Source organism: Balaenoptera acutorostrata, chromosome 9, assembly GCF_949987535.1.
Source record: "Balaenoptera acutorostrata chromosome 9, mBalAcu1.1, whole genome shotgun sequence".
NCBI lineage: Eukaryota > Metazoa > Chordata > Mammalia > Artiodactyla > Balaenopteridae > Balaenoptera > Balaenoptera acutorostrata.
Window position 1 is genome coordinate 9,645,353 of NC_080072.1, and position 24,224 is coordinate 9,669,576.

Below are 24,224 nucleotides of genomic sequence, written 5' to 3' on the forward strand. Positions count from 1 at the left end.
AGCCAAAAAAGGGGTCTAAATAAAGGGAGGCACCCACCTTATTTTCAAGGAAATATGAAAGCATTTAATGATGTCAACTGTTCTCACATTACTCTACAAATTCAGTGCAGCCCCCATTAGAATCCTAATATGGTAGTTGTGGGTTTGTTTTGAATTCTACAGTGCTGTTTGAATGTCTCAAAATTAGCACGTACTCACTTATTGAGTGGAGAGGAGGAGCCCGACTTTAGTCCCAGGGTCAAGCCCAGCTCTGGCGCTTTCTGCTTGTGGGGACACCAGCAAGGTGCTCTCCCTCCCAGCCTCAGTTTCCCCATCTGTAAAATAAGGTGACATAATACTGCCTACTTCATGGGATTTGTCTTAGGATAAATAAATTAATACAGGAAAAAATGTCCAGCACAGTATCTGGCAGTAAAAGTAGCTATGACACTTATGTAACAAAAAGGAAAAAAATATAAGTACTAAGTCAAACAAAGTAAATCACCTCTCTCCCAAAGCCAAATATCAGACTGAGTCTACCTGACTTTGCCAATGAGGAATGTTTACTTACCCTAAATGCTAACAAATTGTGCTTCAGAATTTGGCTCTGGTTCCATTGGGATTTCTCTCACGTAAGAAGAGACCATTACTTTTTCAATCACTTCATTGTTTTATGGCCAGTTCTAAGTGACTGTTATTGTGGTTTTAATATTCTTAGTACTGACTATAGGAACAAGGGTATAGGAAGGTGGTGGGTGGAGATAGATATTATTTATCCCAAGACACACAGGGACTCTGGCGACTCATGTCTTCAGCAGGATGCTCTGGTCACTCGTGTCCTTTTGGCTGAGGTTGGAAATCCCAGGGATTCTTTAGGTCTTGCAACTGATGAACATATGTCCCACCTCCCCTTTCATAATCCCTCTTGTTCCAATTTACCAAAGACAGTAGGTTTCTGCATCATCCACCAGAATCTTAACACAGAGCCTTGACTCTGCATTTAGAAATCCCTGGACCTCAGGGAAACAGTTTAAAGTCTTATTTGGTGATACAGAAAAATTTTTCTATATCAAGTGATTTCTACTTCTTTCCTCTAATAAAATCAAAAGAGGACTTAATTTAGCTGGGACTGATAAATTATTAAAAATCATTTTGAGTGATAAATTACGATGCCATTTTTAGCCTGTAGTTCAGAATGATTGAAAAAATTGAATGGCATCGCTATCACAAAACTCATTCTTTCTGCAACTGCAAATTCATGTGACAAGTGTTTTCAGAGTTTACATCCATGAAGATGAAAAACACGAATAAAAGTACCTCATTTTAGCAATAATTCACAGTATCCATGCATATGTAAAATCAAGAGTCCTCATTCAGTTCATGAAGAGATACATTTATCAATAACATTTTACATCATGTATTTAAAAAGAATCAACAATTGAAATAAATGTCTGGTCTTCATGCAAAGCTGCAAGCATCTCTGCTGGTGCCCAAATCACCAATACACCTTATCTTACAAACTCCTTGAAGCCATTTTATTCCTTCTTCCCATGCCTTTCTGCATTGTAGAACCTATGAGATTTATGCCCTGAGGTTCCTCAGGGAAACGTGTGAGTGATGTAGCCGCTCCTTACTACTTCCACAGACCACCTGCCAGCCCCCCTCCTACACCTAATGCAGCTCAGACTTTGGGCCACAGCTGTGAGCTGCAGAGGGAGGCATAGAACATGGAAAAATCCACTAGGCATCAGAGATTGTTTCCTTCACCTTGTTCACCAACTCTTGCCATGAAGTGATGGCCCTGTGATGTTTAAATCTCTTTTCTGTGTCATACCTTAGGCAGAAGGAGGTAGGAAAATATCAGAAATGCTTGATTTGCCCCTGAATTCTCCATAACAGTTACTCATTGTGTGCACTGGGCTACTTGTGCTGTTCATGGTGCTGGGGATCCAGCCCAGGTACCAGTTGAGACACAACCTAGAGTTTGGGGACCATCATCCACTTGTAAATTGACTTCATCCACTATATGGCATCAGTGGGGTACTCCCATGAGCCAGTGATATCAGGTACACTATTTGGATGGCCCAAGGCCTCCTCTCCTGAGAAGGCAGAGCTGTGTTCATCACAATACATTTTGCTTCAATAATACAATTTTTAACTTTGTATTTGGAATTAACTTCAAACATTGTAATGATATGTATAGTAGAAGACCATCATGCCATTACCCAGATGCACTTTTTTTAAAAAAATTGAAGTATAGTTGGTGTACAATATTTTATAAGTTGCAAGTGTACAATAGATTCACAATTTTTAAAGTTTTATTCCATTTATTGTTATTATAAAATATTGGATATATTCCCTGTGTTGTACAGTATATCCCTTGTAGCTTATACATAATAGTTTTAATTCCCTACCCTTATATTTCCCCTCCCACCCTCCCTCTCCCCACTGGTAACCACTAGTTTGTTCTCTATACCTGTGAGTCTGTCTGTTTTTTGTTATATTCACTAATTTGTTGTATTTTTAAGATTCCACATATAAGTGATACCATACAATATCTGTCTTTCTCTGTCTGACTTATTTCACTGAGCATAATACCCTCCAAGTCCATACATGGGGTTGCAAATGGCAAAATTTCATTCTTTTTTATGGCTGAGTAGTATTCCATTATATAGATATACACCAGATGCACTTATTGTTGATGCATTACTTGATTTACTTTATATACATTCTTTTGGAGACTTCTTCTCACAAAGACACAGGCCAAAGATTTCAATACATGGAAGAAAAATTCCAACAGACACGCACAGCCTTTAACATGAAATTATACCCATATATTCCACTGGCCCCAAAGCTGTGGCAAGGCCACACATACATAAAGTCGGGGACAATGTAGGGACTAAAGAAACTACAATAAGCAGATCTTTTGTGGTTGGGAACCCTCCCATGTCAAGAAGAACATGTAGGCTGCATTTGAAAGATTGGAGGAGCACTGCATTAATGAAACTGTCATGGGCTCCTGATTTCCAGGCAGTGTTCCAGAGGTTTCACTTACCATGTAGAAGACACTTGAATGTCAAGGGCTGTCCCTCCATCCGAAGTCCTTTTCTGCAGGAGTCAAGACTGCCAGACCAAGGTGAGGCACTGTTCCAATATGTCTGTTCTTCCTGGGGAATGGATGTTACCTAAAGCAATTCCGAGGGAGAGCTGCCTTGTAGCAGTGAAGCCAGGTGTTAACAACTCTTCCTGCCCCTCCCACAGTAAGGTGAGCTGGCGTGTCCTTGAGATACACGTTCTCATTGTAGGGCAGCCCCACAGGTGCAGGAGACCCCTGAGGACAGCAAGTCACAACCCCTTCACTGGTCCCTTCCCAAATAGGGGAGTTTGAGTCCTCTGCAAACACAAGTGCCACTTATGATAATGAAAATAGCAGATTTTCGCCATCTTTCCCCTGGAGAAGAAAGGAGTAACCCTATGGTGTCCATGACAGGTTGAATGAAAATGAAGGTTTTAAAAAAATTTTATTTATTTACTTGTTTGTTTTGACTGTGTTGGGTCTTCATTGCTGTGTGCGGGCTTTCTCTAGTTGCGGTGAGCAGGGGCTACTCTTCGTTGTGGTACGTGGGCTTCTCATTGCAGGAGAAGTAGTTGGCTCAGCAGTTGCGGTACGCAGGCCCTAGAGCATGCGGTCTCAGTAGTTGTGGTTTGTGGGCTCTAGAGCTCAGGCTCAGTAGTTGTGGTGCACGGGCTTAGTTGCTCCACGGCATATGGGATCTTCCCGGACCAGGGATTGAACCCGTGTCCCCTGTATTGGCAGGCAGATTCTTAACCACTTCGCCAGAGGGAAGTCCCAATCTCAGACTCTCTTGCCAGCTGCCTTCTCATTAGGTTCTCTAATGGAAGGCACTGATGAAGATAGGAAGGTGGGAAGAGGGCAGAAGTCATGTGCTGCGGTATTGTTTAAGGGAGAAAAGCTTTCTAGAATCCAGTTTAGAATATGTCTATCTGTGGCAGACCACTAACTGGGGACCTGATGCCTTCCCACGATCAATAGAGAAAGAGACAGAGAAGCCAATCAATAAAATAAAGAATTTGAGGTGTGGCTCTGACTTGCCAGCCCTGGGCTATATGGACTATGTCAGCTTGAGAGAACCAATTCATCATAAGTCTCAGTAAATGGAGATACACTTTCTTCTTTACATGAGAGTCCGTATTGTGCACATCTGGTGTACTGAAACTTTTTAATGGGAATCTGGACCTCTCACAAAGGTGTTTTGGTCCATGTATCATTGTTTTTTGTTTTTTTAAAAAATATTTATTTATTTATTTATCTTTGGCTGCATTGGGTCTTCGTTGCTGTGCGTGGGCTTTCTCTATTTGCAGCAAGCGGGGGCTACTCTTCGTTGCAGTGGCTTCTCTTGTTGCGGAGCATGGGCTCTAGGCGTGCGGGTTTCAGTAGTTATGGCACGTGGGCTCAGTAATTGTGGTTCTCGCAGCTCTAGAACGCAGACTCAGTAGTTGTGGCGCACGGGCTTAGTTGCTCCACGGCATGTGAGATCTTCCCGGACCAGGGATCGAACCCGTGTCCCCTGCATTGGCAGACGGATTCTTAACCACTGTGCCACCAGAGAAGCCCCATGTATCATTGTTAAATCAGTCTTTCTGCGAGGGAATAAAGGCTGGGACTTCCGCCATCTTGCTGATTTCACTCTGGGGATATCCTAGTTCCTCTCTAATTTCCAGTAGCTACCACAGAGAGCATATAAAAGCTGCTGTATTTTTACATATTGTTGATACATCTAGCCACCTTACAAAGTATCTCATCTTACTATCTTAATACTGCTTGTTTTATTTCAAGAGCCTGTCTCATGTTTCCTGGCAAAACAATCATGCTCTCTGCAAATGAATGTGTTTTCTCTCTTCTTTGGAAATATTTAGGATTGGTTCATTTTATTATTTTTGTCACTACTTAGGGGGGTTGACACAAAGCAAGGCTGACTGACTGCATGTGACAGGCATATTTTTGTTTATCCTGGATTTTAATGGAAATGTCATTAGCATCCATTATTTTATTTTATTTTAATTTTTTTAATGATTTTTTTTTTTTTGGCTGTGCCACGTGGCTTGTGGGATCTTAGTTCCCTGAACAGGGATGGAACCCAGGCTCTTGGCAGTGACATCACCAAGTCCTAACTCCTAACCACTGGACCACCAGGGAATTCCCACATCCATTATTTTAGAACTGCATTTGCTCTTGGCATTGTAAATTATTTTTTTGTACCTAAATAGTTTTCCTCTATACTTATTTTACTTTAAATTTTTATTAAGAATGGTCATTGAGTTTCATTAAATAACCTTCATCTAGTCACATAATAGGGAGATTTGTTTTTTTCAGTTGTTGAGATGATGGTATTGGTAGAGTGTATGATATTGAACTGCACCCTTGGTTTTGGAATCCCCTGTGTATGTTTCACATTTTAATCCGAGGCCACCTCTGGCCTATATTTAATGATTTCAGAGGAGAACTTTTATATACACACACACACACACATATACACACACACACACACACACATTGGCATAATACTGTGGTTCTCAAAGCATGGTCCATGGGCCACTGTGGACCTCTGATATTCTTACAAGGGGTCCTGGGAGATCAAACTCTTTTAATAATAATACTAAGTTATTATTTTTCAGGTCACTCTCATTCTCTTACAGTTGTTCATTGGAGTTTTCCAGAGGCTATGCGATATGTGACACAGCAACAGATTTAATGCAGAAGAAAATATATTTCATCAGTTTTCTATCAGTCATGTGTTAAAGAAACTTGCAAAAATCTAAACAATGGTAATCCCAATGCAATGCAATTTTTTTGTCCTTTTGGAAAATATAAACTTTTTAATAAAGATATGCTAGATATTAAAATATATGAATTTATTATGATTAAATAAAAAATAAATATTTTATAAATGTCTCCATTTTAAACTCTGTGTAAATGTAGATATTTATAAGCCACTTAAACAGAAGCTCTTTTTTGTGGTCCTTAATCGTTTTTATGGTTATAACGGATTCCCTTTTCTGAGAACCATTGACATAATATAACCACAGACATGTAAGTACATTTTATATATGTATCATTTGAATAATACTAACTACCCTACTTATTGTTTTCACTCCTAACTATCAATACTCATAAAAACAAGGAAGGTTGAGAGGCCTCCCTAGTGGTCCAATGGTAAAGAATCCACTTCCAAGATCCCACAGGCCTCAGGGCAACTAAGCCCCCGCGCCACAACTACTGAGCTCACTCCTCAACTAGAGAGCCTGCGTGCCACAAACTACAGAGCCCAAGCACTCTGGAACCCACGCGCCACAACTAGAGAAGAGAAAACCTGCACGCTGCAACTAGAGAGAAGCCCGTGCACCACAACGAAGAGCCCACATGCCTCAGTGAAGATCCCGTGTGCCGCAACTAAGACCTGACGCAGCCAAAAAAAAAATAATAATAATAATTAAAGAAAATACAACAAGGATGGTTGAGAGGAAGTAGACGTTGACAAAAGGATGATCAAGAAAGATCTCACTGAGGAGACATTTGAGTAGAGACCAAGGAAACAAGAGAAATTGAAATGAGGTTAAAACAGGATTGGTATGCACTGCATATTCCTATATGTGTTCAAAGGCAAATAATAATAATAATAAATTTAAAAATAGTATTCAGTTGTTAGATTGTGTATATTTGGCAAATACACTGCTCAGAGTCAGGACTAAGTGGGCAATTAATAGATTTTTTTTTTAAGATTTTTTTTTTGGATGTGGACCATTTTTTAAAGTCTTTGTTGAATTTGTTACAATATTGCTTCTGTTTTATGTTTTGTTTTGTTTTTCTTGCTGTGAGGTATGTGGGAACTTAGCTCCCTGACCAGGGATGGAACCCGTACCCCCCCGCATTGGAAGGTGAAGTCTAAACCACTGGACCACCAGGGAAGTCCCAATAGATCTGAATCCAATAATTCTTTCAGTCTCTGATATTCTTCCTTTACCTCCAAAACACATATATATCTTCATCCTTCTACTTATATTTATATTATCTCAGTGGTTTCTCTAAAAATGGTTATTACTGTTACATATGAGTCCAAGTTGGGGGACTAGAGCTGGGGATGTTCCTCAGAACCCAGTGGGTGCTGAGAGTGGGCGGTGGGAGTATTTGCACTGGGTGTGGGCGTAAAGAGATGCAGTGCCTGTGGAGCATTTGAAAGTGATGAGTGAAACTGAAGCTTCCCCGGAACCTACTTTTCTAAATAACATCAGTGATAAAGTACACCTCCCTGAAGAGATATCAGTATAAGTTTTAATACTCGTTCTGCCTTCCATTGCCCTGGAGCAGACCACTCCCAGAGCCCTGTCCTCGATAATCCCCCGACTCCATGCGGTCACTCAGGCACCCAGGCTTTCCTGATGAAGGCCTCAAGCATCTCTTAGGGCCTTAGGACTCTACTGGATCTTGGCGTTAGGTGGCAGATGAGGGAATAGGGAAGGGGCTTTCTGAGACAGGTCTGGAGGTGATGTTTCTCATGACTCCACATTCCATTGACCTGAACTCAGTGACATGGCCACACGCCAGGGAAACAAAGCCAGCTGTGTGTCCTGGCGGCAGAGGAAAATGGCTTGGTAAATAGCTCTCTGGTATCTGTTTTTATTTTTTGCTTTTTTAAACTGCTTTATTGACTTCACAATATATAATGAACATTTCTCCATGCAATAGGTAAAACTCTCCTGCTGATAGAAACTTACAGATTGGGTCAGAAACACAACATTCAATTAGAAGCTGGTAATAGGAGATCCACAAGAAACAAGTAACACCAAAAGGTTTACCACAAAGGTATGTCACAAACATGTAAGTTTAGGAAGCGGTGTGTCTCCCTACTAACTTCAGGGAAAACATCAGGATTCAAGGCATAAGGCAAAACATCATGATGGTCATGTTGAGGGGGGTCAGGGCTAACTGCCCGCAGACTATGACTCACTGCTTTTCTCTCAGCTGCCTCACCTCCTCCCCAATCCTTTCCATATTCTCTTCTCTCATCCTTGCCTGTGGCTCTCCAAGACTCTGAGTCATGTCCCAACTACACTGCAGGATGGGCTGCCTAATGCAGAACCACCTACGATTTCCTCTAGGTACACAATATTCACCAGCTTCCAAAGGGCCACAGGCTCTCCTTTATTAGCATCTTGCCCCTTTTCATCCTTGTTTTCATTCTCCTGGTTGGCATGTTCCATGTTGAGATTTTTACTGCTTGTTCCTCTTTGGCCGCCATCACTCCTGGGCCCATCCTCGCTGTCTCCTGCTCCTCCCGATTCAGGTGCGCCGCCGCGACACTTTGACTTGCAGACCGTTTTCTGTGACCAAACGCCAGGCCGCGGGGGGCGTGGGGGCTGCCGTCTCTGCCCCGGGACCCCTGGGGAGGGGTCCACAGGCCGTGTCCGCTCACCCACCCCACCTCTGGGGACCCTCCTCCGGGTCCCTTACCTGCTCCCCCTGCACCTCCTACTCTTGGGGGCCGACCCCGACCCGCACTCGCTCAGGGCCACCAGGAGTGGGGACCGAGAAGGGAGCGAGCCACGGCTGGGCTGATATCTGTTTTTAATATCCTTACTGTCTAGAGCATAAACTATTTTGTAAATTGTTGATCTTGGTAGGCAAAGACTATATTTCATTTCTTTTCCTTAAATTCTTTTTTTAAAAATAATTTTTTTAAAATTTATTTTTATGTATTTTATTTTTTGGCCCTGTCGCGCAGCATGTGGGATCTTAGTTCCCCGACCAGGGATGGAACCTGTGCCCTCTGCATTGGAAGTGTGAAGTCTTAACCACTGGCCCGCCAGGGAGGTCCCAATATTTCATTTCTAATCCTGTCACCCTCAGCAAGATCTATAAATAAAACACATTTTTTCAACAACTTTACTGAGATATAATTCACATATCATAGAATGCATGCATTTAAAGGGTACACTGCAGTGGTTTTCAATATATTCAGGGTTGTGCAATCATCCCCACAATCCATTGCAGAACATTTTCATTGTCCCCCAAAAGAACCCCCCAGACAGCAGACGTTCCCCATTCCCACTAACCGCCTCAGTCTTAGGCAATAAGTAATCTACTTTCTGTCTCCATTCTCTTTTAATGTTGCTGATGAAAAGTCTGATGTGAATTCTAGTTATTTTGTGGGAAAAGTTTAGATTTTTCTTTTCAACTTTGATTTTCTGAAAGTTATTCATGGAAACTAAGATTTATTCAGACATCAGTCTTTTTCACTCATCTATCTTAGCCCTCACTGAGTCCTTTTAGTCAGAAACTGATAAAACACAAATTTATCTTTACTACCATCCCCAGGCAATTGCCATCCTGTTCATTTTTTTTTTAACTGAAATATAGTTGATTTACAATATTGTGTTAGTTTCAGGTGTACAGCAAAGTGATTCAGTTATATATATATATATATATATATATTTTTTTTTTTTTTTTTTTCAGATTGTTTTCCATTCTGTTCATGTATTTTGTGAGAAGTGGTTTAACTCGAGTGTTTACTTCCAGGAGACACAATATTTGCTTTAGTCCAAGACACGTGTTAGAAGTATAGCTAGAACGATGCATTTCTTTTTTTTTTTTAAACACATCTTAAATTTATTTATTTATTTTTATTTATTTATTTATTTATTTATTTATTTATTTATTTTTTATGGCTGTGTTGGGTCTTCGTTTCTGTGCGAGGGCTTCCTCTAGTTGTGGCAAGCGGGGGCCACTCTTCATCGCGGTGCGCGGGCCTCTCACTATCGCGGCCTCTCACTGTCGCGGAGCACAGGCTCCAGACGCTCAGGCTCAGTAATTGTGGCTCACGGGCCTAGTCGCTCCGCGGTATGTGGGATCTTCCCAGACCAGGCCTCGAACCCGTGTCCCCTGCACTGGCAGGCAGATTCTCAACCACTGCACCACCAGGGAAGCCCTAGAACGATGTGTTTCTGCCTGGACAGATGTTACTATCCCGTCTCCAGCTCCAAGTAGTAAGAGTCCTACAGAGTGTACTTAGAAGGAAAACTACGAGAAATATTTCCATGAGGTCTTTTTCCCCCATCCTCATCTTGCCATAAACTTCTAACACAGCACTAAGGATTCTAGCCTCCTCGCTGGTCTGTGATTCCTGTTTCTTTCCACCAGAGTTTGTTACCAGTGCGTTTTCCGCAGGGCATTTAGCCCTCACGTAACTACCGTCTGCTCTCCGTTCCCTATCCCCTGCGTGCTGAAGCTACTTATTAGGTAATGAGGACCCCAGGTTGAACCCTTTTCCACTCCACAGAGCGACAGCCCAGTGCTGGAGACAGACACCTAAAAAAAATATATTGGGTAAGTATTTGACAATTCATTGATTTATTTTTTTTTAGGAGCGTGGTGTTTTTTACCGAGTGATTGGAGATTTTCCTATGATCATTCTGTTCTGGATTTTCAGTTTGATTCCACGATGGTCAGAGAACATACTTTGTATGATTTCACCTATTTTGCCATTGTCAAGGTTAGTTGCATGAGGTGTTGGCATGGACATCCTTTGCTCCCATCTCCAGGGTTCCTTCAACACTCCCACCTGCTGCACCTCTGGCAGTTGCTGGCGCTGTCAGCACGGTCCACTGTCATTCTCTCGAACTCCGCGTGGATTTCCAGGCACAAGTCCCTTGAACAGACACCCTTTGGCTATATCACTGGCCAGGCGGTGCGCCTGGCAAACACGTGACCGTGTAGAATGGGTACCCTCGCTCCACTGGGGCAGCTCTATGATGTCCTGAGGCAGATGGAGACCCAAGCTGTCCAAGTGCTGAGACCGGGGCTAGGAAGGGGCTTTCTGCGCCCGCCCCGTCTGGAGGCTGACGTCAGGTTCTGCAGTCCTGGGAGGATACCTCCTGGGAGCTGCCTTTGCTCGGAATCCTAGACCTCCTCCCTTCCAAGCCGGTGACCAGTCTGACTGGGAGATGGGAATTTCACTGACTACAGTCCCATTTGGCCTTCTGGCGCCCCAACGCAGCACCTTCTCTTGTGCTTCATTCCTGTACGTGTTATACCTGACAGAAGAGTTGAACCTGGTGGGAGCTGAATTGTCCCAAGAAAGGGCCAGAGGTCTACCCGGTGGAGGGGATGGCCCAGGAAGGAAGAGGGACCCTCGGGGGTGTGAGCAGATGTGGCAATAACTTATCCCTGGTTACAGGATTGTGGGGATTGGTAAAAGTAAGGGGAGCTAAGGTTTGATTTAAAAATCTCTTGCTTTGGGTCTTCCCTGGTGGCCCAGTGGGTAAGACTCTGTGCTCCCAATGCAGGGGGCCCAGATTCGAGCCCTGGTCAGGGAACTAGATCCCGCATGCACGTGGCAACTAAGAAGTCCACATGCCGCAACTGAAGATCCCACATGCCGCAACAAAGACCCGGCGCAGCCTAAATAAATAAATAAATATTTTTAAAAAATCTCTTGCTTTGCTTTATTCTGATGTAGTGCACACTTTTCCCTTGACCTTCCTGGCTTCATAGGTCATTGTGTGAATGAGCGGATGGACCACGTTGCCATTCAAGGGACCCGACTAGGGAGATTCACACAATTGAAGGGGGCACCAAACATCTCAGGAAGCGGGATAAATAATATTTTTGTGAACTATTTTTAAAAGTCAAGATCAGTGACATATATCAAATTTTAAAATCAAGACAGGATTCACCCTGGCTTTTGCCTGAGTCACCTCTCTCACTGGCTCTGTTCCCAGCCCTGCACACTTGGAGCAGAGACAGAGAGCTGAGAAAAGTGCCCGGCCATGGCCAGCAGGGGTCAAAATGAAGATGAAGACTGTGGCGGATCAGAGAATTTGGGCAGGACCCAACTTCCAGAACCTCCCCTCTGGTTCCTGGGGAGATGGGGGTGGGTGAGGAGGGGAGGAAAACCAGTTTTCCAGAGAAGGGATTAATTTTTTTTTAACATCTTTACTGGAGTATAATTGCTTTACAATGGTATGTTAGTTTCTGCTGTATCACAAAGTGAATCAGCTATATGTATACATATATCCCCATATCCCCTCCCTCTTGCGTCTCCCTCCCACCCTCGCTATCCCACCCCTCTAGGTGGTCACAAAGCACAGAGCTGATCTCCCTGTGCTATGTGGCTGCTTCCCACTAGCTATCTCACCCATGAGTTCTTTAATGAATAATTATGTGTGTGTGTGTATGTGTGTGTGAGAGAGAGAGAGAGATATGAAGCTCTCTAAAGCCTCTATTTTAATCAGATAACAAAAAAGAACTTCAGGTTTGCAGATACTTTACTGAAATGAAAATGTATTTGAGGTTTCAACAATTGTCTTGCAGTGTGTAGATCAAAAGACAAAAAAGAAAGACAGCTTGTGGTTTATACTCATTGCCAGTCAACGTCTTCTGAGTCAAAGATCTTATGGAAAGTTAAAACGGTTCACAGAAAATACTATTATATATGATTTCCTGGAAAACAAAAATAAACATCACTTAGATTTTCAACTCTTTCTTGTAAAGTAAAATCTTGCAAAATAAACATTTCTTATTGTTTTCCTGAATCTGTCCACACACATCTGACATCCAAGAGAATTAGTGCTGGGAGTAAAATCAGAATGATCTCATCATTTATGCGATCATTCAGGAGACATTTATTAATGCCAAAGAAGTTCTGGTATTTCCAGATCTTTTCCCCACCAGGGATCCCTTGAGTAAGTTTTTTTTCTGCACATTTCTTGTTCCTTGAAATAATTTATCCATAACTCTGCTGCATGTATTATCATTTTTCCACACAGAATTGTGAAAATCTCAGCTCCAGTATAAGGACCCATGACAGTTTTGAGTTCCTGTATGGCCTTACTGTCAGAAATATAGAAAATAGCCTGATGCCTTCTACTTTTGACTTTGTGGCCTACAAAATCTTGAGGCTGTGCACTAAGAATGATTTGTCTGAGCTACGTTTTTAAAGAAAAAAACCCATCATCCTTAATTGTAAGGATTATTCAGTAAAATTTTTAAAAATTTTAGTAAGTACATATAACATCTAATTTACCATTTTCACCATTTTAAATGTACCTAACACCATATTCACTCTGCAATCAGTGCAACCAATCTCCAGACTGTCTTCATCTTGCAAAAAGGAAACTCTATACCTGTTAAATAACTCCCATTTTCCTCAACATCCAACCCCTGGAAACCGCTATTCTACCTTGTGTTTCTATGAGATTGGATATTCTTGAAACCTGGTGTAAGTGAAGTCATGCAACCCTTGTCTTTTTGTGACTGCCTTATTTCATGGATCATAATGTCCTCAGGTTCATCCATGTTGTACCATGTTCAAAATCTCCTTAGGTGATGTTCACTTTTATCTTTACACTTTTTGCACTCTTTCTAAATTGTCTACCATGGAATGTTTTAAATAATATATTAGGAGAGGAAAAAAATGCTAGAATAAGAATATCAATTTATAATTAGAGAGACTTACTCATTGTTAAACTACTGATTTTGGTTTGAAACAATTCCATCATGTTCATACCCATGATCTGCATTTGTCATTCATGGGATGCTTAATTAATGGTCAAGGAATCCAATAATTTATACTAACAAATTTTGATTGCTTGAAAATGCATTTTAAAGTCTTTTAATAAGGTGTATGGAATCTTCCTCAAATGGTATATTCTGGACTCTATTAGAAATATTCTTAAAACATCTTAAGAAGATGGGGAAGAAGAAGGGAATCTTTTTTGCTGATCACTCCCACAAGTGAAGGACTTCTTAAGAATCAGATGTTTTTTACCTTGATAGAAAGTGTGTGTGCATATGTGTGTGTGTGTGTGTGCGCACGCGCGCACGCTTCTGTGTGTACAGGGGAGCTGAGGGGTAGGTATCCCTTTGCCTGAGTAGTCTTTTCCCTCTTTTGTCTTTTTCATTTATATCATTCACTAAAGATTTCAGCACTGCAGGCTTGGATGTCAAAGTCATTGGACTCACCACACAATGAAATAAACTGAAATAAGGCACATTCATCACTTGCTTTGGCATAATCAGTGACAGACTTAGAACCTGCTTGTCCCTGTCCCGTGGTTCTAAAAGCACATCAGAAAAAGCCGAAATTACCATCATCACATTGAAATTGCTCAGAGTTTCAACTGACTGATTGAGAAAACATTGCTTTAATTTGTCTACGGCATTTGCAGTGTTTTCATCGTTTATGAACTCTTCAAGAGATGCTCTGTATTCAGTCGTGGACACACTGGCATTGGCTGCTTTTGCAATCACTTCCTCGAGAAAGGAACAGCCAGAACCTGGGAAGAAAGCATGAAAACAGGGGCTCCATTATGGATGCGTGAACCTCTTTTGGGGCGGAACCATGATGTTTGTCATCCTCTCACATCCCAGTAGAGATGTCTATTCAGAAAGAGATTATGGTGAACGGTCTTGAGTTCTCAATTCTATGAGAGTAAACTCGGGATCTGGAATTTCTTTAAGCCCTAAAACATCCACCCCTCCTCTTGCTAGCCTCGAGAAGCCAAACACTATGTACGTTTGATTAAGGAGGGCGCTGAAGAAATAAGATGCTGTAACTTAGGGCAACATAGTAAACATTATCTGGTCTTCCTTTGTTCAGAGTCATGTGATGCTTCACCATTATCATTCAGAGTAGCAAGTAGCAAGATTTCCCAGTATTGTAAATGTATTGGGTCTAGAACATTGTCCATTAGCTCTGTTCATGCTAATTATTTTCTGCAACAAAAGGTAATGTACAAATGAAATTCTTGTTTGTGAAGTGATCTGTTGTGGCGACTCAGGCAGTTGGGTAGGAGAAACAGCTCTGGAACTGAATTCCGGAGAGCTGGGTTTTACTCTAGCATCTGCAATTTTTTGTTTAGGTGACCTTGAGCCTGTCAGCTTGAACACATCTGCATGTACTTGAGGAACAAACGAAGTGGGGGTATTTAAAAGAGCTTCGTAAATTGAACAAAGCAAACTATGTATGTGACATGTTGTTGAAGACCAGATTCTAGCTGCCAGGGCATTTTTCTCTAGCAGGATCCTCACTGTGGAAGGAGACCTCCAGAGGGTGTGAGCTCTTCTTTTCAGCCACCATTGAGCAGGAAGGGGCTGGGAGTAAGGGCATTCCAGAAGGGCTTAAATCAATTCTGAAAACGTGTGAAGAATGGGGGATCCTCACTTGGTGCAGGACACTGCTTCACACACCACAGCCTGAGCATTTTCTCCTGGGAGTTTTCCTGTTCCTTTTCATATTTAAGGAGACTCCATGTGTGCCTCTTTCAGGAAACCCATCTAGATATAAATGCAGGGGGTCATCAGAGCATCTCTTTCCCTTGCCCCACTGAAATGACTAATTCTAATAGTCAATCACAAGACTCATCCTGGTTTCATGGTACCTGTGATGATGGTGGGACTCCCTGAATGGCATGAGACACTACGTGCAGCTCCAGGGCAGAGGCAAAGCCCACGAAGGAACTTCCTTCAGATTTTCTGGAATTAGTGATGACGTTTAGGTCTATGACGTGCAGACCTGTCCTCTACTGGTGCTTGGGGATAGGGAGGTCTTGCACAGGGGACCAGACAACAACCTTAGCCCCAGACCTGTGCCCCCCCCATCGGTACTCACCTGCATAGCAGTAAAGGGGGAAGGCGACCAGCATGAGGACTGTCACCGGCTTCATGTTGGAGCAGCTGTCGCTGGCAGTTCAGTCTAATGTGGCAGAGAAAAAGGAACTCACTTTGGAGGTGAGTGCCCAGAACTCCTCCTTTTATTCTCCAGGTCGCCACCCTAATCCTTCCCACAAATGAGGGACTGAGTCACAGGATAAACCTGGCATTAGACCAGGAAACAACAGCAAGGATCAACCAGAACCCAGCCAGCCTGTGCTGTGTTGGTAGAAAACCAAGGAGACAGAGACCTTTGGACCCCAAACAATTTCAGAAGTGCAACAATGCTACATGATTTTAGGTAAAATGAATGTAAAACTGCTTTCTGAATAAAGCGAAATACAACATTGTGAGGCTGTGTTGTCCTCCTTGTTTTTTATTATTACTGTGATCGTCATTCTCTCTTCTCCCCCCGACCCCTCTTGTTTTTCCTCTCCTCTTTCTTCTTCAAAATGCAAATACCTTCATATCCTGTGTGTCTGTTTTGCTGGTTCACCAAGCACAAGAGCTGGGTGCAGTACCACATATATCCTCTGGGAAGCAGACTTCTCTTGCCCACAGACGCTTTTTCAGTAAGGTGCTTTTAAATTTGGGAAATGTTAATAATGGCTCGCCTTCTCTGAAGGTTGTTTTTTCAAAGACTATCTCACTTAGTTAACTCAGTTTCATGAATTCATTCTATTATAAATCTATGAATTAATTTTCATCTGCTTTTTGTTAGCTTTTTAGGGTTTTTTCCCACTGATTCAAAGGATGATGTGAAGTAGAATAAGTGATTGCTTAGGGGAGGCAGAGCTGAATGGTGGGACGGTGACGGGACCTGGGCTCATGCAGATGTGGATTTGAGTCTTGGATGCAACACCTAATCATGAAGTGTCCTTGGACAAAGTCCTGGTAATTCTGAGCTCCCTTTTCCACACTGCTAAAATGGGCATAAATGATGCCATGCCTGGTTTTGTAAGGACGACAGACACTCTAGGTAAAGAACCTATCACAGGGCTTAAAACAGGGTAATCATGGATCGATGGGAGATTCCATTCATCCACCCACCTAACCATCCATCCACCTATCCATCCATCCACCCATACACTCACCCATCCGTCTATCCACCCATCCATTTATCCATCCATCCACCTATCCATCCATCCACCCATCCACCCACCCACCCATCCATTTATCCATCTATCCATCCATCCATGTATCCATCCATCCACCCACCCACCCACCCATCCACCCACCCATACACCCATACATCCGTCCATCTATCCACCCATCCACCCATCTATCTACTCATCCACCCATCCACCCATCTATTTATCCATCCACCCATCCATCCATCAATCCATCCACCCATCCATCGTTCAGCAATACCACGAGCTTCTCCTATGACGGGCCCTGTGCTTGTGCCACACATTCAGTTGTAGGGATAAGTTAGAGCAGGACCTTGCCCTTGTGGAGCTTACCTGTAATGAGGGAGGCAACAAACAAGCCTACAATTGGAAGAATGTTATCAGAAAGTGATGGCTCTAACGAACAACAAAACAACCACTGGGGCTGCATCGTGTAGGGAGGTCCAGGCAAGCTGTACGAGGAAGGACTTTTAAGCTTGGATGAGTGGACAATGATATCCAGGGGAAGTTATGGGAAATAGTGTTCTAGAGGGAACAGCAAGTACAGAGGCCCTGAGGGCAGATGGTACTTGGCATGACATGGAAAGAAAGGAAAGTGTATCTCTTGGTGTCAGAGAGGGACAAGACAGCCTCATAGGAGAGAAAACCCACAGCAGTTGAAGCAGGGATGATAGAAAGGGAATAGGAACAAGAGAAACAAAGTCAGCTTAGGTTAAAAAAAAAAAAAAAAGAAATGGATGAGAGAGCCAGAGAAAGAAGTCAATAGTTAATTACCCGTGAATGTATTATTTGCAGTCTGGATTACTTGAGACTCATTTGTTTCCGTCATTCAGCTGGGGCATAAATTGCCAAGAGCAATACTGATTTAGCAAGAGGCTAGAAATAGGGAAGAAGGTTATGTTCTTACATGTGTACTTTCACCCAGTTGACCATTGCTGGCGATCCTCATTCCAAAGGCAAGTGAAGGACATTAGAATGAAATGTGTCCTTGGCCAGGACTTAATGGAGACTCTGCCTGGTGACCCAGCTGTTAGGGACCTGCCCTGTTACCTGCTAGGACACTGGACCCCCTCAGAGATTTCTTACTCAGAAAAAAAGAAGCCCTCATCATGTATGTGGTGCCCACAATAACGAGGTGTGTTCGCCATAGCAGGGGCTGATCAGTCTCAGGTGAATCAAATAACAATAACTTGGCTTGCAAAAGACTCCATTGCAAGCCAGCATTCACAAGGAGAAATAGAAGAAATCAAAAGGTCAGGATGCTTGTGTTGCTAGCTTGCTTTTTTTCTCTTCCCAAAAGGGACTTTGACTCAGGTCCCCAAATTCAGTTCAGAAACTAGAGGAGTGGGCTTCCCTGGTGGCACAGTGGTTAAGGATCTGCCTGCCTATGCATGGGACACAGGTTCGAGCCCTGGTCTGGGAAGATCCCACATGCCGTGGAGCAACTAAGCCCATGTGCCACAACTACTGAGCCTGTGCTCTAGAGCCCGTGAGCCACAACTACTGAGCCTGTGTGCCACAACTACTGAAGCCCTCGCTCCTAGAGCCCTTGCTCTGCAACAAGAGAAGCCACCACAATGAGAAGCCCGTGCACCGCAACGAAGTAGCCCCCGCTCACCACAGCTAGAGAAAGCCCTCGTGCAGCTATGAAGACCCAACGCAGCCAAAAATAAAATAAATAAATTTATTAAAAAAAGAAACTAGAGGAGTGAAGTACCTTCTGTTTTGGTGTTTGTGTGACATTTACTGACCACCTACAATAACCAACCATGGTATCGAGGTGAATTATTCACAGATTTTACCCTGACTACCTGGTGTCTCGGGGGAGAGAGAAAGTACTTGGTAAGAGAGAGTTATATTTGGCCTGGCCTTGCTCTCACAGAAGACCTGAGCTATTCACACTCATATTTTGGTCATTTGAGGCCTTGTCATACTTAATATAAGTAATAACAGTCAGTGACATTCATGCATTGGCCCAAAAGCCTACCAAAGTTATTTTGAAATTTAGATGATCATTAAGTTTTCTCTTTTTTTAATATATTTATTTATTTATTTATGGCTGCACTGGGTCTTAGTTGCTGTGCGCAGGCTTTCTCTAGTTGCGGTGAGCAGGGGCTACTCTTCTTTGTGGTGCGCGAGCTTCTCACTGCGGTGGTTTCTCTTGTTGCGGAGCACGGGCTCTAGGCGCGTGGGCTTCAGTAGTTATGGCTCGTGGGCTCTACAGCTCAGGCTCAGTAGTTGTGGTGCATGGGCTTAGTTGCTGCGCGGCATGTGGGACCTTCCTGGACCAGGGCTTGAACCCGTGTCCCCTGCATTGGCAGGGGGATTCTTAACCACTGCGCCACCAGGGAAGTCCCGTTAAGTTTTTTTAAAATTGTAAGTTACTGAGATGAATCAGCTCCACAGTATTCTGGGGACAAGATACCTCCCCCCCCACCACTTCTTTATTTTCACTCCTTCCATAAAACTGGTTCTGCCTTTCACCTCCAGGGCTGTGGGAACATTAACCTGAGGCATGTTCTTTGGAGGTGAACCTCTTCTTCCTTGAGATCACACCAAAATCTGAAAGTCTTGAGAACTAAAATACTGCCTGCCATTGTCAGTAAACAAAGGATGTTGCAGCCGTCAAGAGCCCTGAGGGAACTCAGGATGGAGACAGACAGGCTGCCCATTGTCAAGTCCACCTAGCAGTCAGCCACTGCAGCCACCCCCAAAGGTGCACCTGAGGAAACTCAGGATGAGAAAACACAGGAAACTGGCCCCAGATAGCTGAGGTGAAGATCAAAGGAATGATTTTAGTGAGCCCAGACTCTTGCATCTTCCCATACATAGAAAAGCGCTAAATTCCTTAACTTGAGATAACTGGTTTTCTTTTATTAACAGTAATCTTTTGTTCCGAATACCAGGTGTTGCAAAAACTCCTCTATATCCTGGTTTCCCCCCTTCCTTTTCGGAGTAGTTTTCTCAGCGTTCTTTGAGATGCTGTCTCCCAGGCCTGAAGTCCGAAGAATGTCCCCCCAATAAAACATAACTCTCAACTTTTAGTTGTGCAATTTTTATTCCCCCCCCTGGTAGAGAGGTACTTACCCAGGCCAGAAACTTCAGGAAAGGCCCTGGTCTTGTAGACATCTTGTCATCAGTGAGTTGTCTATTGTTCACATCCTCAGGCCTTTCCTAGACCGGGTGCCCCCCTTGCCTTGGGCCCAGCCCACGTGGGGATTTCACAACTGTGTCTCTGTGCACAACGGGAATAGTCCTAGGAATGTCATGAGGCCTGAGCATGTTACAATATGTCAGTCCTCAGAACAGGGCTGGGCACAGAGCAGGAGGTGCCTACATGTCAGCTGCCAGCAATTAATTTTATAAAATTGAGAAACATGTTATGATAAACTTTGAAGGACTACTAGAATCTTTAGAGACCACTGAACTAGGTGCTTCTACTTTACCTTCTCTAAAATACCTAAGAAAGTATCATGTTCAGATCTGAGGTGAAAAGTCCTGAGTTTGAAAATAAAGCGCTTTATCTTGATCCATGCTTACTTGATATTTTTCTGACTCCTTCTTGAAAGAGTTTTATTGTGATATAATTTCCATATATAACTTCTCTCTCAAACATATTCTACATACTGTTGGCCTATTAATCTTTTCCATACGTAGCACTAATCTGTGTTTACTTTGTTTTCAAAATTCCATTAAACATGAATGGCAAACAATTGTATAGCACTTACTCGATGCAAGGCACTGTTGGAAAACCTCTTTTAATCTTCATGACGACAACCCAGTGAATAGGACAATGATGAAATCTATTGGCCAAATAGGCACATGAAAAGGTGTTGAACATTGCTAATTATTAGAGAAATGCAAATCAAAACTACAATGAGGTACCACCTCACACCGGTCAGAATGGCCATCATTAAAAACCCCCAAAACAACAAATGCTGGAGAGGGTGTGGAGAAAAGCGAACCCTCCTACACTGTTGGTGGGAATGTAAATTGGTGCAGCCACTATGGAGAACAGTATGGAGGTTCCTCAAAAAACTAAAAACAGAGTTGCCATATGATCCAGAAATCCCACTCCTGGGCATATATCCAGACAAAACTATAATTCGAAAAGATACATGCACTCCTATGTTCATTGCAGCACTATTTACAATAGCTAAGACATGAAAACAACCTAAATGTCTATCAACAGATGAATGGATAAAGAAGATATGGTGTGTGTGTGTGTGTGTGTGTGTGTGTGTGTATATACATATATATATATATATATATATAATAAAATGGAGTATTACTCAGCCATAAAAAAGAATGAAATTGTGCCATTTGCAGCAACATGGATGGACCTAGAGATTATCATACTGAGTGAAGTAAATAGAAAGAGAAAGACAAATACCATATGATATAAGTTTTATGTGGAATCTAAAATATGACACAAATGAATGTATCTACAAAACAGAAACAGACTCACAGACATAGAGAACAGACTTGTGGTTGCCAAGGGAGAGGGCAGGTGGGGGAGGGAAGGATTGGGAGTTTGGGATTAGCAGATGCCAACTACTATATATAGGATGGATAAACAAGGTCCTACTCTATAGCACAGGGATACAATATCCTGTGATAAACCATAATGGAAAAGACTATATCTATATCTATATCTGAATCATTTTGTTGTACGGCACAAATTAACACAACACTGTAAATCAACTGTACTTCAATAAAATTAAAAAGAAAAAAAAAAGAAATTTATTGGCCAAACTTAAGGGTAAAAGGGGTGGTTGAATAGCTGGAATGCTGGGAGAGCGACATAAACCAGGGTTTTCCCGAGCGAACTTGGATGTATGGTCACCGTCCCCATGAGGTGGGCACATCTTTCCTCCCCAGCTGCAGACACCGGGACAAGAGAGGTCGAATAACTTGACCAAGGGCACACAGCTAGTGGGTGGCAGAGCCAGGTGTTCTGGCTTGAGAGACAGCTCTCAACACTATTATTAACTGAGCTCCTTTGTTTGACCCTTATGGACTTTCACATTAAGGTTCACATGGATTTAAAAAAAATTTTTTATTTTATATTGGAATATAGTTAGTTAACAATGTTGTGTTAGTTTCAGGTGTACAGCAAAGTCATTAAAAAGAATGAAATAGTGCCATTTTCGGCAAGATGGATGGACCTGGAGATTATCTTACTAAGTGAAGTAAGTCAGATGGATTCTTGTGATCTTGACTCACACGATTGCCCTGTGTGAACTCCAGATTGAGCTCCGCGTGGGCCTGACAGTTTTCTTCTCCAGTCCTTTGCTCCATGTGAGCCCTCCTCCCCCACTGTCCTTGCCTCAGTCTCTCTGGGTTGAAAAATCCCTATTCATTCCCAATGCCACATCGAAGACAGTCCAGTTCTTGTGCCCTTTCCTGGCCCGTGAATCTGTGGGGATCTCCCTTCCCAGGTCCCCTTGGCTCTCTGTGGGCAGCTCTCTCCTGACCTCTCCAGAACCCTGATCCCAAGGCCCCTTCCTCCCTGTTCTGCTGCTTGAGGGCTTGGCCTGTGCACCTCTGATCTTTGTGTGACCCGAGTACTATAGTAAGTGCTTAGTTAGTTGTGTCAGTGCTTTTCGGGATAGATTTTGAATTTATACAAAGACTTCACTGATTATATTACATGATTTTATTATTAGGTCCATTTAGAAAGAGAAGCTTATTTAAACTTGACTCTTTAGTAAAGGCAGTGATGAAACCCAACACTAAAACCAGGCATCAGCGTGACATCCTGGTGCTAACATCACCTTCTTTATGTTCCCGGATGAGGACTTTGGAGTCACAATAGGGAGAGGGCAGGTCAGGAGGGGAGGAAGTTGGAGCCCAAGCCATCCAGGGACTGGGTCACCTCCCTATTCCCAAGAATAAGCATTATCTTTATCCAGTCTAACCCGGATCCATCTACTGACTTGGAGCCGTGAGCCGGATTTGGAAGCCAAGCCAGGATCAGGAGTCACCTCCAACTCATTCTTTTTGGCTCATCCACCAAAACCCTGAACTTTACACAACTTGACATTTCCAGAAACTGTGCGGTTAAATATTTAATCCCCATACCCATGCGACAGTTCAAATGGTTAATTAGATACCTACACCATTCTCTTCTCTATTCAGCTGGCAATTTTCCCTCCACTTCATGCCCACATTTTCTTGCTAACCATAGGCATCCACAGTTGTGAACCTCTGGTCCTTAGGGACATTACGAGGGGTATATGGGAGAACTGATATAGAGTATTTCCATTGTGAGAACAGTGATTCTCTACTGTTCTGATTTACTGATTTACTCTCTCCTTCCACCCATGTCTGTGGACATTTGTCAATGTCTAGAGATGTTTTGGGTGTCCTCAGAGGGTGGGTGGTGTGCTGTTGGCATCAAGTGGGTAGAGACCAGGGATACTGCTAGACAACCTGCAATGCTCAGGGCATCTACTCAGAGAAGACCTCTTCACCCTCAAATGTCAATAAAGCCATGGTGGAGAAACCCAGTGCTAAATCAGCAGAGTTGAGGTACTTTTTCCAAGTGCCCTTTTTAAAGAGCTCATCTATTTGACCTCTGTCTGTTAGACACATGACATTATTCAACATGTGTCTTCTACAATGTATTTCCTTCTAATCCTTCTGATAATAGATTTAAAGCAGATCTTCAAGGAATGCTCTAGTCAAAAGACATAAGTATAGTAAAAGAACAGCAAGAAGGAACATGGGGATAAACAGTTAAGCTACAGTTTCTAATAAATTATTAATTATTAGAAAATAGTTAATGCATAATCTGCTGATTATATATGTTATCTACAGGATAAGATTGTAAGGTTTTTACCCACCAAAATGATTGAATTTGTCTCTATTGTTATATTACCTAATAAAAGATATTACTTATGATAAAAAAAAAAAAAGAAACCCAGTGCTAGAGAAACATCTAAGAGCATTTGTCCTTGTGATGAAGGATCAATAGTGTTAGGTAGCCGCACACTCTGGGGGTATTGAGTCCACCTTGGTGCAGACAGATACTGGCAGGAGCATGGGTACCTGTAGCTTCCAGTGCAGGAAGTTCAGACTCATGTCCATGGCTTTGCCCAGGCTTGCCCTCACTCCTGGAGGGGTGGGCTTTCTTTCTCCTCTCTGTCATCCTCATCCACTTTGCCCTTCAAGATCCAACTCAGCCACCACCTCCCTCACCAAGTCTTCCTTCCTGGAGGATGCAAGTTCTTAAGGGCTTTGTTCGTCCTTGAATTTCTAGAAGTCTTTCATTTCTGTGGTAGCATCTTATTCTCAGTGATATACCTCCTACCTTTCTTCAGTTCTCACTCACGTCTTGTCATTTAGTGATAATTCCTTAAGGAAGTCCATGAATTCTTTCAACA

At 42.7% G+C, this 24,224-nt stretch overlaps 1 protein-coding gene and 1 pseudogene across 1 annotated transcript; both read right to left on the reverse strand.

Annotated features, from left to right (window-relative positions):
- Positions 1-7,850: 7,850 nt before the first annotated feature.
- Positions 7,851-8,376, reverse strand: LOC114236745 (protein BEX1-like; annotated as a pseudogene).
- Positions 8,377-12,418: 4,042 nt separating this feature from the next.
- SCGB2A2 (secretoglobin family 2A member 2) lies at positions 12,419-15,737 on the reverse strand. The gene is made up of 3 exons (XM_007174415.1): positions 15,666-15,737; positions 14,144-14,331; positions 12,419-12,496 (listed from the first exon to the last, which is right to left on the reverse strand). The coding sequence occupies exons 1-3, from the start codon at positions 15,718-15,720 to the stop codon at positions 12,458-12,460; spliced, it is 282 nt and encodes a 93-aa protein (XP_007174477.1). The 5' UTR covers positions 15,721-15,737; the 3' UTR covers positions 12,419-12,457.
- Positions 15,738-24,224: the final 8,487 nt, after the last annotated feature.

Excerpts from the sequence above, each read along its gene's own strand:
- SCGB2A2 (XM_007174415.1), bottom strand. The coding sequence starts at position 15,720 with ATGAAGCCGGTGACAGTCCTCATGCTGGTCGCCTTCCCCCTTTACTGC. Across the intron at positions 14,332-15,665 it reads CCCCCTTTACTGCTATGCAG|GTTCTGGCTGTTCCTTTCTC; the intron begins GTGAGTACCGAT and ends CTTTCTTCCCAG. Across the intron at positions 12,497-14,143 it reads GCAATTTCAATGTGATGATG|GAAATCATATATAATAGTAT; the intron begins GTAATTTCGGCT and ends TTTGTTTTCCAG.